This window comes from Frieseomelitta varia, unplaced genomic scaffold (genome assembly GCF_011392965.1).
Source record: "Frieseomelitta varia isolate USP_RPSP 00005682 unplaced genomic scaffold, Fvar_1.2 scaffold_485, whole genome shotgun sequence".
Classification (NCBI taxonomy): Eukaryota; Metazoa; Arthropoda; class Insecta; order Hymenoptera; family Apidae; genus Frieseomelitta; species Frieseomelitta varia.
Window position 1 is genome coordinate 296,701 of NW_025110240.1, and position 17,322 is coordinate 314,022.

Genomic DNA, 17,322 nt, shown 5'->3' on the forward strand with positions numbered 1-17,322 from the left:
TTACAACTCGATTAAACGAACCGTTGGAAGTTCGATCGAGCGTAATTAAACGTGGACAGGATTACCATCGATCGTATTAAAATCGTGCGAACATTTGACAAGTTTCCTGGGAAGTTTAACAACGTTTCCTCCACGCCAGTCACCGAGGGCTTGTTCAAAAGTCACCGTCCCTTTGCACGCTTCACCGTACGTAAAATAAAACTGCAACGCCCGGCCATTTTGCAACGTTCTTACTGAAAGAGGGCCACTTCTTTTGAAAGTTGTGACGTTCGGGAAATCGCTTTTGTCCGAGAAGTTTCGCTTCAGCTTTCGCGAATAGCCAGGAAATAGGAGAAATTTCGCTAGTTTGGTAAAATTGCCAAATGTCATCGTTTAGTTGAAATCGTTCGTGATAGTTGTTCGTGGGATACACGCCCAACTTCGGGATAAGCAACGGATGTAACATTGCGTGTCTCTTTTGAAAGATACAGCCTAGAGAGAACGCCGCAGGTAAATAATAAAATATTATTATTAAAGACTTTTTGCATTCGAATATACGGGAAACAAATAATTATATGGTTGATTTTCACTTATTGTTTTCATTGTGTAATAAGTCTGATGGATTTTACTACAATTCAGAAAGCCTGATTCGTCTGAATAACTAAGGTACTAACGACTGAGTTTGTGAGATCTCCCTTTTCCGTATATTGACTGATGTACGATGTATGATTAGTTTCTTGTCTTGAATAAAATATCAAAAATCACCCTGATTTCCTCAAAGTCCTTCTTTGTGACAAACCTTGGATTACCCTTTCCAAAAGACACACACACATGTTTTTTTATTTTTACAAAATTATAACAGTATCAATATTCAGTGTTCGAATATTAATGGGAGTCACTGAATCTCGCCTAGCAAATAACAATACTTTGCAACATTGTTTTTCCTTCAATGTCTCTAATTTTGACAAAAGACATTCGAGATGATTTGTCGATATAAGCAGAAATTACGAAGTGTGATAATTTATCAGAAGCGTGTTATGAGGAGGTAATGTCTGATCGGTGGTGTTGCATAACCAACATAGTTGATATCTCGTCCTATATGCGTTGGTAGCAACAAGGTTGATGGAGAATACTTTTAGAGTAACAGAATTATTTTTTGAATGATTTAAAATTCAAGAGTCTGAGAATTTGAGTGACTGAAAAATTGAGAAATTAAAAAATGTGAATGTTGTTCTGAGATATATCAGTTTCCAGTTGGCGCCAGATTTTTAGGGGATGAAGAGAAGGAGAGGAGAAAACCAAATATAAAACTTTGGTTTTGGAGTTTCCGACATAAAAAGAACTTCTGGTACAAAAAATTGAACTTTGACATTACGGTCAACACTATAATAATCAAACTTACACATTTATAACATCGAATGAGATAAGGTATCGCTATTGCGTTATTGGTTGTTCGAGAGAAATCAGTCGTTAGAGTCACGTCTGTAAAGGCAGAATTCAATGTGTTGTATCGGAAGTTTTCTATTAACATCTTGAAAACTAACAAAAGACCGAAATTGAAATTTTACATTCGAAATTTCACGTCGATCGGCAACTAATACTTTTCGAAACTATAAACATTCAAAATTCTAGTGCTTCGATGTTCAACGCGAAATTCGAAAAAAATCGAGAATATCGAAAAGTTTAAAAAATTAAATATTCGAACATTAAAGAAAATCTGAGTGAAAATTTGAGAGGCTAAATGTTTAAATATTTGAAAGGTTTCGAAATTTCGAAACTTGAGAACTCTATTTGGAAACTAGAAGATTGAAAAATGAAAGAATCGAAAAATTGAGAGATAAAGATTTTCCCTCCTTCATTTTCGACGGAAACATACGAGTAAGTGGAAAATGATGACACTGAATACTGAATGAACGTAAAATATTGAAGCTGATAACTGACTTTATAATTGGTTAGTTCTTGAAAATGTGCTAATCAGTATTATACAGTAGTAAAGTAAGTGCTAAATGTATACATAAACAGATATATAAACAGATCCTTTCGTTTGAAATAATGACGTGTGGACTGTAGACATTCGCACCATTCGTGAACTTAAATAGTATCAATAGATCTGCTGTTCACTGAGCACGAGACGAAATTGCTGTTCCTCGATTGTATGTATTATTATTTAATTTTTAATGTTGCACGATCTTTTCATATATAAGACGTTTAGAAGATTTATTTGGTCGCAGAATAGTCGAATAATACACTATATTTTCCCAATTATATTTTAGTGAAAACAGTTAACAGCAAAATAAAAAATAAACAAGTCTGCAATTTATAGTACGGATCTTAGATTACGCTAAGCATAAGATTTCTCCAAACTTTCGCATTTAAATTTTTAAATCTTCGAATCTTTGACTCTTCGAATTTTTAAGCTTTCACGTTTATTAAATATAATTTCTCTTAATTTTGAAATTTTCGAGTTTTCAAGCTTCTGTATATACGTACAATGAAAATCTTTTAATTCGTGAGTCGTTAAATTTCCGAATTTTCCAATGTCTTCGTTCCGAAAGTTGCGTATACATATTTTGATTCTTCAATTCTCAAAATTGTCTAACTGAAATTCATTCCGCCACAAGCGAAATTGTCAAGCTTCTACACTTTTTAGAGCATATTGTATAATCTGAACTAAATATTTCTTACAGATATTCTTCAAAGGGAAACAAAAAGAAAATGGAATGCCTGAAAATAGTTTTCCTTGTGCTAATGGCCGTTCTCGTGTGCGTGAACGATGCCTACAGAATTCTCTGCGTTTTCCCATACAATGGTAAAAGTCACTCGAGAATGTTCGATGTTCTGTGCAAAGGACTGGCAAAAAAAGGACACAAAGTCGACGTGATCAGTCATTTCCCGACAAAAGTCCCGATCGCTAATTACAGGGATATTATCGATTTGAATGGAACGAGAAAGGACGCAGTCAACAGCTTAAGCATTCAACATGGAAGAACGATACATTCAGCCGTAATGTATTATGTTGCGACGACGTATGGTAATGATTTGTGTCACTTACTAGGTCACGAAAAGATGCAAAACTTTATCAAAAATCCACCAAGGGATCCACCTTACGATCTCATGATCACCGAGGTAATTAATTCTGAACAAAATAGCATAAGCAAAAATGTAAAATACGTGACAAAGAAATTAAAGTGAAAAGGTATATACGATCAAGATCAAAAGAATTATAATACTTTAAATTATCTTTGACTTTTCATCGTTATTAGTTCAATTGTGCTCTTCGTTGTACAATTCATAACAATTTAATTATTTAATAATAATGTTAATATTGACGTCTTATGATAATGAATTTTCTCACTTCGTCTGATTCTATAGAATATTTATTCATTTGCAGTACTTCGGGTCGCCATGCTACTTAGGCCTCGGCACATTTTTAAACACACCGGTGGCCATCGTTGTGAGTGGCCTCGAAACACCCTACGTCGACAGTTTCATGGGGAACCCTTTCAATTTCGCCTTCTTCCCCGGTGCATCGCTCGAGAACGTCGCGCTGAATACATTTTTTGATCGAGTTTGGAACCTGGTTCTAAATTACAAGGATACACTGACGTTTTATCACTACACGTCCGATCAAACTAGCCTCATGAAGAAATACCTGGGGTTGGACTCGCCAGACGTCAGACAATTGGAGAGAAACGTGACTTTGGCTCTGGTGAACTCTCACTACTCTTTTCACGGGATCCGATCGTTTGCCCCGGCGGTGATCGAAGTTGGAGGATTACACGTTCAAGAAGAAGAAATACCGTTATCTCCAGTAAGTTCGTGAAAAACGTTGGAAATTCTCTTTTCACGTTGTTCAGTTTCCCCCTCTTGTTTATTAGACCACTAATTAACTTATATCGCGCACTTGCAACAAATGACGCAACTTTTTAATTAAGCTGTAAAAATGTTCCACTTGTGACTAACTGTGAAAAATTTCCTTTGCGTATCTTCGCAATTTAGATGGCAGAGAGTAATTCTGTTCACTCTTCCTAATTCACGTAACACGTGTACTTTACTATTCGTATTTATACTCCACGACAGCCTCTTGCAATGAATTTTGCAATGAATGTTATATCTTGACTATCCTTGTGAACAAATGCACACTTTTCAATATTTGTATTTTTGATTAATTCCAGATCGTTAATTTGACGCGACTGTGTCGCGTAATAAAATTATCGCATTTTTTCTGATCAAAATTTTATTCCGCAAAATCTATAAACTTCTTGCAAGGAGGTACTTGAAAATCTTGAAATTGAACCTCACCGTTCCGTCGATATGGTCATTAGAAACATACTGATAATATTACTAATATTACTAATCACTATCCATGGACAAGAGTTCGTGATTAGAAATTACTTTGCTTGGAGTAACAGAGCAAAATAATTCTACTCATAAATCTACTCTCCACAAGTCGTCACTTTTTACTCAAACCACCCACACTCCAAATCGTCATCACTTTTGCAATTCCATTCCACTGTTCTGTTTTAGAAACTTAAGAATTGGCTGGACACGGCCGATCACGGATTAGTGTATTTCACACTAGGCTCGTTGATGAACATCGAAACTCTGCCACGGGACACGTTATTGGGCTTGTACGCGTCGTTCCGAAAAATTTCCCCGACCAGGGTCTTAATGAGAATTGTCAACGCGACAAAATTGCCTCCTGGATTGCCCGATAACGTGGTCATGTCATCGTGGATTCCTCAAATTTCAGTGCTCAGTGAGTAAATATTAATCCGCTTGGTTTTTCAATTGGTTTGGTTTTATATATTTACATGTATATATTACAAGTAATCAATTTAGTTGTCTATATAATTGGTTTTATATATTTGTGTATGTAATCCATTCTCGTTCTTACCTTTATTTTCTTTTTCTTTTTCTTTTTTTTTCTTTTTTTTTTTTGAAGAACATAAAAATACACGAGCGTTCATAACGCATGGTGGGCTTATGGGAACTCAGGAAGCTGTCTACTATGGGGTTCCCACGATAGGAATACCAGTGTTCTCAGACCAGATAAGAAACGTGAACATCATGGTTCACAAGAATATGGGAATTTTGTTACATTCGGAAGATCTCGGTGAACGTTCCATGGATATTGCATTGCACGCAATTTTACATGATCCCAAGTACAGGTAAATTATAATGATATTTCTATTTCTGGCATTGCCATTTTTAATATTATTGTTGACTATCAATATTAATTTTCACACTAACAAATTTCATCTCGTTTCCTCACAACTGGAAAGAAATATTTAAAGTATATTTATTTTATTATCTTTTAATTGTCAGTTCTGAAAACACGTGAATATTTTTACGCGAAATTTTAATGCAACTTTTCCTTCCTAAAATAAAAGTTTACTTAATCGCGTGTAATTTGATCACTGTTCGGATCACTGTTAATTAACGTTACGAAAAGCGCTTATCGTGACTGACACGTATGACTTGAAACTGAGCGGACAAGAGTGAATATCACTTACCGATTTGTAGACATATTTAAAAGCTACGTAAACTATCGTGATCGTTGCACCCTGAATAGGACTTTACAATCTAAAATCAACCACGTTTTCTAGTAGGAACGTGACTCACAAGGTACACGTAGTTATTCGACCTCATTCTAAAATAGTCGGTCAAAATTTGATAAGAAACATCTAGATCGTGGATGAAAAAAATGCTTTTTAATAGAACTTCGAAACTTTCCTCTTGGATCACGCATTCGGCATTCTTCATCCTTTAAAAAGCCGCTTAAAACAGAAAATGCTTGGTTAATTAGACAAGGATAAAATTTTGTACATTGGTCGTTTCGTTTTGTTTCAGAAAATCTGCACGGAAAATGTCAGACACGTTTAGAGATCGACCAATGAACGCTTTGGATACCGCGATTTATTGGACCGAGTACGTGATCAGAAATGGCCCCGATTCTTTGAAATCTCCCGCAGTGGACATGCCCTGGTGGAAATTAAATTTAATCGACGTCTTCGTTTTCTTAATCGCGTCTTTCGTTCTCATTCTCTACTTCTTATTCGTCACCGTTAAATTCGTATTGAAAAATTTGTATATACTACATATACTGCAAACGGCACTACAGTTTTGTCGGATGAAAGATAAACACGACAAGCCGAAAGAGAAATCCAATTGAGATTTTTAACAAAATCTGAATAAACCAACATCTTACAAAACTCGTACGATTCTTTTTTTTATAATACATAGAAACTCCTTGATTAAATCAAGCTTTACAAGTTAGTGAGTTAGATAGGAATTACACTGCCTTTTATATTCTATATTTTAGAATTAATACTCTATATTTTAGAATTAAAGACATATACGAATACAATAGCAAATGAAAATAAATATTTTATATAACCGGAGTACCCATAAAAAATCGCTATAACTTTTTAACTGCGCAGAATAAAAAGAATGTCTGAAGTAAAAGTTATTAGGTTTGATAACAGCTATTGAAATAATAACGAAAGATGTACCGTTCCGTTTAAAAAAAATTAGGTAGTATTAACTGAGACTAATAGACTAGCATCGCCTAAAATACTAGTTTCTCTACGCCATTTAATACCTAAAAATTTCAAGTTGATACCTGCAATAACGTCGGAGAAAATATATACTAGCTTGTAACAATTCACGTTGACTCATACATCGCTCGTGTTTTCTATTTATAATATCAAATTTGCATGTTAGTGAAAAATATTTTTATAATTAAAATGCTATTCAAGCAAGTCACGAATTCTCTACGAGTAAAATACAATTTTCTTAATCAACATCGATAAAAAAATTGGAACGAAAAATTCAAAATTTAATTGGCTTTAAAATTTTTTTTTTTTTTTGCTTAAAATTTAGAAAGAAATGGTTGATATTTCGAATCCGATTAAACGAATATCTCCTTTTAAATATAACGACGCATTTAAAAGCGTTAATTTAGCAATTAACACGCACATTATTGCAACTAATAATTACATACACATATACACCCGGCGATACTATGTAGAATAATTTAATTTAACCCAATGATCTTTCATTAGTGCTAATAAACCTTTTAAATCGATGCATTAGATTCTATAACTCACTACGCAAACGGCACTACAGTTCTGTCGGATGATATAACCGACCAAATGACAGTGTTCTTAGTACATACGTATCGTTCACTCTATCATCAATGCAATCAACCAGTTTCGGGTCGGTATTTAAAAAAAAAACTGCGTTTCATACTCGTCGAACGATTTCGAATAGTCACGAAACAATGTGGATGATGTGTTCGTGAAAAAAAAAGAAAATTGAAAAACAAGTGACTGACGTAACAGAAACGACTTGGACAGTTTCTCACACAGTCGACACACAGATCGCGATTAACAGTGTACAACGAAAGTTCGCTCGTGGACCAGTTTGATCTGTAAAGTATTAGTTGAAAGTTTCCTTTAACAGTGGACTGTTATCGTGTTTCTATGCTCACGGATATTTTAGAATAGGATAGTTAAAATAGAACGAATATCGATTTTGTGGCCAACAAATTTTAAATAACGCAAATAAGCAGATAACACTACCAGTAACCGCTTTATCTGCGTGCTCTAATATTAAAAACTTGTGTATGAAGAAACTTTTAAGAATAAAAAGTATTCTTACGAGTTCTTTTATGCAATTTATCACGATATTATTTATTTTTTAAATTTACTAAGATAAAATAAAGGAACGTGTAAACTATTTTGTGAAAATTTAAATTTTTTCAAAACAAACAAAATAAATTTATCACAATGATATATTATTTATTTAAAGAACAAATTATAAAATTTTATGAAATATTTGATATATTATTTATATATAAAACAAATTATAAAATTTTACAAAATATTTGATATATTATTTATTTATAGAACAAATTATAAAACTTTATAAAATAGTTTACTTTAATGTAATATAAAAAAAAAATTTTTTTACACGTTTCTTTATTTTATTTTATTTTACTATTTCAACATTGGTGCATTTAAATAATGATAGTCACGAACAGTTTTAAAGTAGATTATTTTAAGTAGATTATTTAAAGTATTATTAACATTATTTAAATAAGTAATTTATTATTAATAGATTATTGTTGGAAAAAAATATCTTTCGAATTCATTTCCATGATTTATTTCAATTTTACTTTTGTTATTTATTATAATTAGCTACTTCAATATTGGGGAACATAAGTAGGGACAGTCACAGACATTTATTATAAAATAAAAAATGCATGTTTATCAATATATTGTCAAGTATAGTTACAGATATGCAAATACAAATGTGCAAATACAATCGTGACAGTCAACGTGTTTAAACGAAGCAATACGAAAGTTAAGTTAAAGTTAAAAACTCTCAAATAGGTCTTACGGCGTATTACGATCGTGACTTAACTCAACTATATATTAGAGTGTTGATTGTTTGTCATATATATATATTAGAATGTTGATTGTTTTTCTCAGATGTTACATGCAAGGTTAGTCCGATCAATGATCTGATAACCAGAATTTCTGCTGAGAAACTCTGTTGAATAACTGATAAACATCGGTTTTTCTTTGAGTGGATCGGATCTATCTTCTTCTCTGGAGTAAAGAAAATATTTTTGGAAAAAGAGAACAACGTGCTTGTAATATCAATTCTAAGTAATAATAATAATAATAATAATAATAATCGTAAAATCGAGTCGACGACAAACACAACTCGTGTCAATTCAAATACGTTTCAAGCGGAAGGAATATTTTTGTAAAGTGTGCCTTTTCCTACACTGTTAGACGGGTCAGACCACTGTAATCTACTAAAAATCAGTCTATTTCCTATTATTGTCGCGTTGTTATAAATCATAATTCTATCTATCTTTATCTATCTTATCTATCTTTCTCTATCATAACTTATAAGAAAGTAAACTGAACAGTAAACGCATCAAGCTTCTAACTTTAAACAATCAGAGGTAAAGTGTCTGAGATAAAGTGAAAAATCCTATCGTGTTTGCAGTTTGTGAAATATTGCACTTCGTCGAAATTAAGCAGAAGTAAACCGATAAATCAGTTCGATTAATTTTCGAAAAATTTCCAAGTGAAGTGAAAATTCAATAGAGTTCAAAGACATGAAAGTGTTATCGGTGGTGCTAATTTGCACGATATTATCGGCATGTCACGGATACCGAATATTAGGCGTGTTTCCATTCAACGGAAAGAGTCACTTCATGATGTTCGAGCACCTGATGAAGAGTCTGGCTAGAAAAGGCCATCAGGTCGATGTGATTAGCACGTTCCCTTTGAAGAAACCGTATCCGAATTATAACGACATGATCGTGCTGCCAGCGGAAAGACAATTCATGAATAATTTGACCTACGTCGAAATAGACACGATGTTTAGGGACTCGGTTGTTTCCGTCGTGGCTACTTTGGCCGGAAACCTTGTTTGCGAACATTTGAACAATCCACAGATTCAAGAACTTATAAAAAACCCGCCTAAGGATCCATCTTACGACGTGATTATCATGGAGGTATAAATTACAGAAATAGAAAATTTATATAATTTCTTTTGGACCTTTGATTGTCACTACAATTGATAAATTTTATATAATATTAATTTTATTATACTATTATATGATAATCTGTTAATATATTTGAGTGTGGTTAAACGTACAAAGAATAGAATGAAATACCCTTGGAAGAAGTTAAATATACATAGAATAAAATATTTTTGAAAGGATGTAATGGAATATACGCGGAATATATAATGTGGTTGACGGTTTGTTTTATTAAAATTATCAGTGGTGATAAAGGAGACAAAGTTTTGGAACAGGCAAGTTTCAGAATTGCAAATTGCTCCACATTTTACGAGGCACACCGCAATTTACGAGCAGTTTTTGGAAGAAGTACGTTATGGAAAGTTAAAGGAAATATCTGGTGTGAAAGAACATTTTCAAACAAAATCGTTTAGATTGTAACATTTACAAAAGGTCATTAAAACGCATTGACATGTTAAAATATATGGATCGAAATTTATTAAAGATATCAACTTTTCATTGTCTCATTAACTCTCAATTCGTTCAGATGTATTTCTAATATCAGTCAATAATTTCTAACCATAAATTGTGAACAAGGTGTAACGTTACGGGAAGAAATTGTAAAATTTACAGTTACAATTTGAAGTGAAAATTGATCGAGCAAGATTAGAATCAAGTATTATAGAAAATTATGTGGATTGGAAAATTTTATCCAACTCACTGTTATATAATGTTTATTATTATGTTATATAATGTGTATTCCACACAATTTATCTGCCCTAGATTTTTCTCAATGCTCCCCTCTCCCTCTCTTACCATCCGTTTCTATTACTGTTATTATGTTATGTATTGCACTTACATAATCAATTTTGACAATAATGATTTACTGCTTTTAAAAATAATCTTTCAATTTAGGTTAAACTGATTACAATATTTGAAGCGTATGGTTCTAAAAGTCACACTCGACCATAACAATAGATACGTACATTAAGACAAACATTTCTTAAATATAATATAGAATTTAATTCGATTTGTCAGTAAAAAATGGTTATTTAGATAAAATGTTCTTCCGTAAAAATTAAAATATTTCCAAGTTTCCGTTCTCAACTTTCTAAGATCTTTTTTTTTTTTTGTTGAGATTTCTGTTAAATCATTTCACGATATCTTAATGTTCGTTTCTCAACATTTCATTTTTGTCTTCAGAGTTAATTTTAATTAACTATCCCACTGTTGCGTAGTCTAACGATTGTTATAAAATAAAATAATCGTTGGGAATAGATGAAGAAATAAATAAAAAGAATAAATTGCATAAATGTTGTGTTAACGTATGAATGATATTTTTACATGTAGTTACACATTCACTAACACACAGGAAGCCATAAGTTGCTTCGGTGTAAGTAAAGCAATTATCGAAAACTTCGTAGACTAACAATTTGGCTTGTTATGGAGAAACGGTATCAAAATCACCACTAACTGATCCATCCTTCGTTCAACTTACTACTTAGTAAGGCAATATTAATTCTTGCTCCAAACATTAAATCTTCGAGACAACAGTCTATTAGTTGCAATTTCCTTAGGACATTTACTCGTAACTCCATACTTCAAAATACGTGGTTGCCTTTAATGGTGCAATTTATGAAATATTAAAAATTTCTTGGACTGTAGTATTTCTTTCGGAATTCATCTTGGATTATTTTTATAGTCATTACGATAAATATAAAAATCGCCATCATCACTACAGAGAATAGTTAGTAGTATTCTTTATTAGCCATATAATTTTCAGAAATTTTCAAAATTTTTAACATTTTATTACACAGTTTTAAAGGAGATCCATGTCGATTTTCTTAAAGCAGATATTTCCATAGAGAAAGTCAAAATTATTCTGAAGACAAAAATGAAATATTGAGAAACGTACGTTAAGATATCGAGGAATGATTTAAATCTTAACAAAAAAAAATATCTTAAAAAGTTGAGAGCAATAATCTTGAAAATATTTTAATTTTTATGGGAAAAGAACTTTTTATCTAAATAATCATTTTTTACTGATAATTCGAGTTAAATAATTTACCAAATAATTTGAACCGTGTTTCTCAAACAACACAGTTTCATTTATTCTGTTTTCAAACAATTATTGGAAAAGATACGCCAATTCTACGAATAAATTCCATAAAATAATTTCCAGTTTATTTGTGACAGCAAAAGCAAATTCTCACGACAAACTGAATATCATGCTGCAAGACATTTTGCTTGCTTCTTTCTAGTAATGACATATTATGCAATATTTTCACAATATACATGTCATAGTTGAGTAACTTCTCTTATATAATAATTTCATATCTTCTCATGTTTCACGTACATATGTATGCTCTACTATCTGTCTTTATTTTATTTTATTCTACTATCATTGAGTGACGAGTCAGTTTCCGCAATGTCTCAACAAAGAAAAACCATCGATAATGTTTTTTCTATGTAAAGAATGATGAAATTATTCAAAAATTATTCAATAATAGTTATTTAATAAATACATAGCTTAGAGAACACGACATGGAAATGCAATTATATAAGAAGCTGTTGTAACTCTATGTTATCTCTTTTGCTTTTCGACAATCTTACGAATTATCAAATGAATGACTTCGTAAAAACACAAATTGCGTTTGTTTCAAATATTCGTAATTTTATTCTCCTTCTTCTACACAATCTCAATCTTGACAAATTAAAATTTACAACAAACATCAAATCAAAGATCAATTGAGAATAAGACATTTTCAGCAATTAAGTTAGCATCTAATGTAATTGTATCATTTCTTTCTTTTCAACAATCGAACAAACTTGTAGAGAATCTCAGGTCCAACAATTTGTAAAAATAAACCATGCTTGTTTGGCATTTACAACACTCAAACCAGCGCTTATGTTAAAATAATTCTTTCTCTTTGACAATCGAACCTTCCAAAGATCCAACGGATAAAAAAATAAAAAAAAATTTGGAAGAATAATCCAACTTGTACAACTTTTTTCAGGTATTTGGAGCGCATTGTTTCGCGATACTGGGTGACATTTTGAAAGTACCAGTGATAGGAGCGAGCTCCGCCGTCCTTTATCCGTGGATCTACGATTTCATCGGAAATCCGGAAAACTTTGCGTTCGTGCCATCTAACCTACTCTCGTATTCACAGAATATGAACTTCTGGGAGAGAATGCACAATTTTCTGAGTATCGTCAGCTCTAAGTGGCAATTCAGCTCACTGTCCAGCGAACAGACAGACATCGTGAGGAAATACATCAGCTCTGATGCGCCGGACATCAGGCAACTGGAGAAAAAGATGTCGATGATATTCGTCAACTCGCACATATCGATCAATGGGATCAAGGACATGACTCCCGCGTACATCGAAGTTGGCGGATTGCATGTGCAAGAAGAGGGAGTGGAATTGCCCGCGGTAATTCTTATTTTTCTCTTCAGGGTCTCTTTGTCCCTCCTTACACTCGAATAATATGCCTGAAACGCGATAAATCTGACAGGTGAAGCTTCTTTTGCTTATTCGTTGCATCGTGATTCGTTTCGCGACTAACGAGGAAACTTATCGAATTACAGAGAAACGATGTTTCTTGTTTTCTTGTTGATAGTTGTTTAGGTTGCAGAGATAAAAGATCGAACCAAATTAAGGATTGAAACTGTATTTCCTAGAATATCTTGAAAGTCAAGTATCTTTCTTTAAATTATCGTCGAATAGGAAAATTTAATTATATGAAGAACCCTTGTTTCGATTATAAGAATTTGAATTTCTGATTACTTTTCTTAACAAACGCTAGTACATTCTCAATTTTCACGTAAATTCAGAATTCCTCTCTTCATTTACATTAAATTATTTACTTCATATATCTTTTAATATATGACTTTGTTCAAATACGATTTGTGTCGTGGTCCATAGTATATAAAAGTAAGAAAAAATAAAAAAGAAAACCTCAATGATCGTAAAATCTATCGTTATACTTAAGAAAAACAATTCAAAGCTGCATTCAATAAGAAAACTTGTTTTCAGAGTCTAGAAAAATGGATGAACGAGAGCACGCACGGTTTCGTTTACTTCTCGTTCGGTTCGATGGTGAAGATCGAGTCCTTCCCAATCAAGCACATTAACATCTTCTACAACTCTTTAGGAAAGATATCACCTGTCCGTGTTCTCATGAAAATTGCAAAATCGAACGAACTTCCACCTGGTCTGCCGAAGAACGTCCACGTCTTACCATGGATACCGCAAGTCAAAGTTCTCAGTAAGTAGTCGTCGTTAAGCACATTAACACTAACGAAGGGAACAAAGATACTTGAACAGATAGGATTTGCAAAGTTCATCAAGAACAGAAACTTTTGAGATTAAGGCTTACCAAGACGGAGTCTGTTGTGGGACTTTAAATTGTTTATTTTAAATTTTGGTGGAAGATGTAGAATTAAGAGACAATTTTTGACTTGAATTTTTACAATATTCGAGAAAGAGTATTCAAGTATCTTTGCTTTTCTACTTTCTACTTCGAAGAATATTAATTAAAGAGCTGTGAAAGTGGAGGCTTCACAATTTAAAATGAGGCCAACTGGATTGTTATACGATTTCTTTTTTACAAAATTATAACAGTTTATAGCATACACAATTTTTCATCGACTGTACAAATACTTTCGTCTATGATACTTACATATTACTCTCGAACTTTAAGAGCTATTAATCATAAAACTTGGAAAGCTTGAGCTTCCGTAAGTTTAAAGATTTAAGATTGAGTCTTGATCAACCTTTGGGCCTAGCTCTATACGTCACTAATCCAAACAAATAAGAGCGAGCCTGTATTATCCGAACTTCAAAAGCCTTTGTCCTCTGACGTGTTCGAATAAACAAATTCTATTGTATTTACACTGCAATATATACATCTGAATTCCCGTTGGTATTTTGTCTGCTACTGAACTTCCAAGAAATGAACAGAAGATTACGATGCCTCAATCTAACAATAAAACGTTTATTTTTGCAGAACACAAGAACGTAAAGGCATTCATTACCCATGGCGGTCTTATGGGCACCCAGGAGGCAATTCACTACGGCGTTCCAATGATCGGTATGCCGCTGTTCGCTGATCAATTCATCAATATCGCCAACTATATGCGACACAACATCGCAATAGAATTAGAATTGGAAACCCTGACCGAGGAGAAAATGGACAACGCCTTGAATGCTATTTTGAACGATCCCAAATATCGGTAATACTTTCATTCCTTCCCTGCTTGCTGTTTTTCCCTTCATTCTGCATTCAATCTCGATTTCGATCCTCAAATTTCAATCTAATGGTCATTTTAGAAAACAAACGGAGTTTGCGTAATATTTTATATTAGAAGGATGTTTAACAGAAAAACTTTCATTTTGTTTAAACTTGAAATACTTTTTAACGTTAAAAAAGTACAGGTTGAAAGAGTTATGTGTATACTTTATGTTAGGATGATATTTAACATAAAACTTGAGAGGAACTTTCTCAGATTTTGTTCAAACTTGAGCTACCTTTTAACGTTAGAAAAGTGCAAACGGATCGAAAATGGGCAAAAGAACGTTGAAGATACTTTCATCGTTTAACATCACATCATTTAAACGCCACTAGTGTATACAAAATAAAAGATATCCTAATTAAAAATTAAAATTCTAAAAATTACGTGGAACTTGTTAAAGAATAAACATATGAATATGTCGGCGCTTAACGTGCTGATGTTACATTTTCGGGTCAAAAAATAAAATATCGTGCCTCGCGGATAATTAAGGAAACGCTAAGTGCCATTCAACTTTTTAATGTGTTCCAGGAACACGGCGCAGAAACTTTCGCAAAAGTTTCGCGATCGTCCATTAAGCGCAGAAGACACGGCGGTTTATTGGACCGAATACATCATCAGACACGGTGAGAACGCGCTTAGATCGCCAGCGATGAATTTGACATGGTGGCAAATAGAACTATTGGACGTTTACGCGTTCTTTCTGATCGCGGCGCTCGCTGTTCTTTACCTTATAGCCACCGCAATTCCATTCGTGTATAATTTAGCTACGAATCCCGATTCGGGATCGCTCAAGAAGAAAGTTTCTTAAAAAAAGTTCTTTCTTCTCTCTAATAGTATGTTAATGATTTCAAACGTTTCGTTTCATCTCGATGACACTTTCCATTGAAAAGTACTTTTTTGAATGATCTTATCGTGTATGTCGCTCTTGATAGAAGAACGATGGAAAAATTTGAATAGACGTAGCGCGAAGGAAATCCATTTGATTTGATGAAGAGTCAAAATTTCGTAGTGAAACGTTTAGCCGTGAATTGTTAATTGTATCTGTAATTTTAATTGTATCTGTAATTTATTATTCTTTTCTTTTGCGACCTTAAATCGAACATTCTATCAAAAGTTAATTTAATAAGAATTTACCGACGGAAGAAAATGAACTAAATACTTTGGCAGTAAAGTAATAATTATGTTTCTATTGAATAAAACTGTGTACGTAAAATTGTTCAAACTACAATAAAAAAGAAAAAGAAAAACGAATAAACACACGTAAAATACTGTTTTCTCCTGTTCTATTAAAATATATAGATAAAATATTTTAGAAAAAATTATTGTGAAGTATTATATTTTAGAAATAGGAAAATATTCTGCAATTTATCGAGGGATAAAAAATGATTTACTAAAATAAAAAGTTCACAGCTTTTTTTGTTCTTAATTACGAAAAGCGTATTTGACATTTGGTCACTGACATCAAGTATGATTCCGTTTTTTAGAATTTTCATCGTTGTGAGAGAGCACACTTGGGAAACCAACGAGTAAATTTTAAAAACAGACATTTTTTATCGATGATATATGTCGCCAGTCATCACGCGTTTATTCACTAAGATTTATGGTTCACATAGTGTCAACTAGTTACTGACGCATTTTATTTATCAATCTTCGAATCTTTCGGTGAACGCATACGTGAAAAAGAAAGAGAGAGAGAGAGAGAGAGAGAGAGAGAGAGAGAGAGAACATTTCATCAAGGAAATCGCTTATCCATTTTGACTTTTACTATTTTCCAATTTTCCATTTTTTGATTATTTTCCAATCGTAATTATTAGCCAATTATTTTTATTTAGAAAAAATAGCTACAACCTTTGAAATTACAGCAATGCATCAACATGTAAATATGTAGATATACAATATATAATACGATATACGATATACAAATATTAGATACATAAATATACGTGTATGTAGATATACATAATATACATATCAACGTATACACAAGTATATAGATATAGGTACACGAATATTAATTTTACTCCAAAGAATTCAAGAAACAATTTATAATTATATCCAGAAAATTTGAGAAATTTATAATATAATTATATGATATATAATTATAATAATATATGTATAACTGAACAAATCGTAATCTAATAAATGAAGTCAGTTATCCCGCTGGATTTATTGTTATATTTATACGTTATATTTGTTTGTTGTTATACGTGTGTGCTGCCAAGTTAAAAATGCGCGAATAATGTCGTCCATCTCTAACAATTCTAATAATTCAAATCCTGCGTTTCTCCTGGATTGGACACAGTATCATCCATGTCACAAATGCATGAAAATCATACATACGAGTCATCATTACGAAAATTTCACCGACAGAAAACAGAATACGTTTGGAATTCGAACGTGAACCGAGTGACCGCGAGAGAAGCGTCTGCGCAAGTTAGTTATTGCCATAAATTCCCGCCGCGTAAAGCCGCAAATCGCATTTGAATTGGGGTGCTAT

General features: G+C 32.7%; 3 protein-coding genes across 16 annotated transcripts in view; 2 read left to right on the forward strand and 1 right to left on the reverse strand.

Annotated features, from left to right (window-relative positions):
• LOC122532970 (calcitonin receptor-like) overlaps positions 1-17,322 on the reverse strand; it is a 113,826-nt gene that overhangs the window by 65,243 nt on the left and 31,261 nt on the right. The gene's annotated exons all lie outside the window — the stretch shown is intronic.
• Positions 15-6,194, forward strand: LOC122532967 (UDP-glucosyltransferase 2-like). Of its 5 annotated transcripts, none has more exons than XM_043662204.1 (6): positions 15-186; positions 2,667-3,105; positions 3,371-3,790; positions 4,507-4,738; positions 4,925-5,150; positions 5,833-6,194. In XM_043662204.1, exons 2-6 carry the CDS (start codon positions 2,695-2,697, stop codon positions 6,152-6,154), a joined length of 1,611 nt encoding a protein of 536 aa, XP_043518139.1. In that variant the 5' UTR covers positions 15-186; positions 2,667-2,694; the 3' UTR covers positions 6,155-6,194. The 5 variants fall into 5 exon arrangements, with proteins under 5 accessions (XP_043518139.1, XP_043518138.1, XP_043518141.1 ...); XM_043662203.1 differs by lacking the exon at positions 15-186 and adding an exon at positions 1,434-1,857; XM_043662206.1 differs by lacking the exon at positions 15-186 and adding an exon at positions 1,434-1,816.
• On the forward strand, positions 7,119-16,082 carry LOC122532969 (UDP-glucosyltransferase 2-like). 6 transcript variants are annotated; one of them, XM_043662211.1, is made up of 6 exons: positions 7,119-7,634; positions 9,007-9,520; positions 12,544-12,963; positions 13,567-13,798; positions 14,540-14,765; positions 15,354-16,082. In XM_043662211.1, the coding sequence occupies exons 2-6, from the start codon at positions 9,119-9,121 to the stop codon at positions 15,631-15,633; spliced, it is 1,560 nt and encodes a 519-aa protein (XP_043518146.1). In that variant the 5' UTR covers positions 7,119-7,634; positions 9,007-9,118; the 3' UTR covers positions 15,634-16,082. The 6 variants fall into 6 exon arrangements, with proteins under 6 accessions (XP_043518146.1, XP_043518147.1, XP_043518144.1 ...); XM_043662212.1 differs by having other exon boundaries at positions 7,119-7,607; XM_043662209.1 differs by having other exon boundaries at positions 7,119-7,567; positions 8,911-9,520.

Excerpts from the sequence above, each read along its gene's own strand:
- LOC122532967 (XM_043662204.1), top strand. The coding sequence starts at position 2,695 with ATGGAATGCCTGAAAATAGTTTTCCTTGTGCTAATGGCCGTTCTCGTG. Across the intron at positions 4,739-4,924 it reads TCCTCAAATTTCAGTGCTCA|AACATAAAAATACACGAGCG; the intron begins GTGAGTAAATAT and ends TTTTTTTTGAAG. Across the intron at positions 5,151-5,832 it reads TTACATGATCCCAAGTACAG|AAAATCTGCACGGAAAATGT; the intron begins GTAAATTATAAT and ends GTTTTGTTTCAG.
- LOC122532969 (XM_043662211.1), top strand. The coding sequence starts at position 9,119 with ATGAAAGTGTTATCGGTGGTGCTAATTTGCACGATATTATCGGCATGT. Across the intron at positions 9,521-12,543 it reads ACGACGTGATTATCATGGAG|GTATTTGGAGCGCATTGTTT; the intron begins GTATAAATTACA and ends AACTTTTTTCAG. Across the intron at positions 13,799-14,539 it reads ACCGCAAGTCAAAGTTCTCA|AACACAAGAACGTAAAGGCA; the intron begins GTAAGTAGTCGT and ends TTATTTTTGCAG.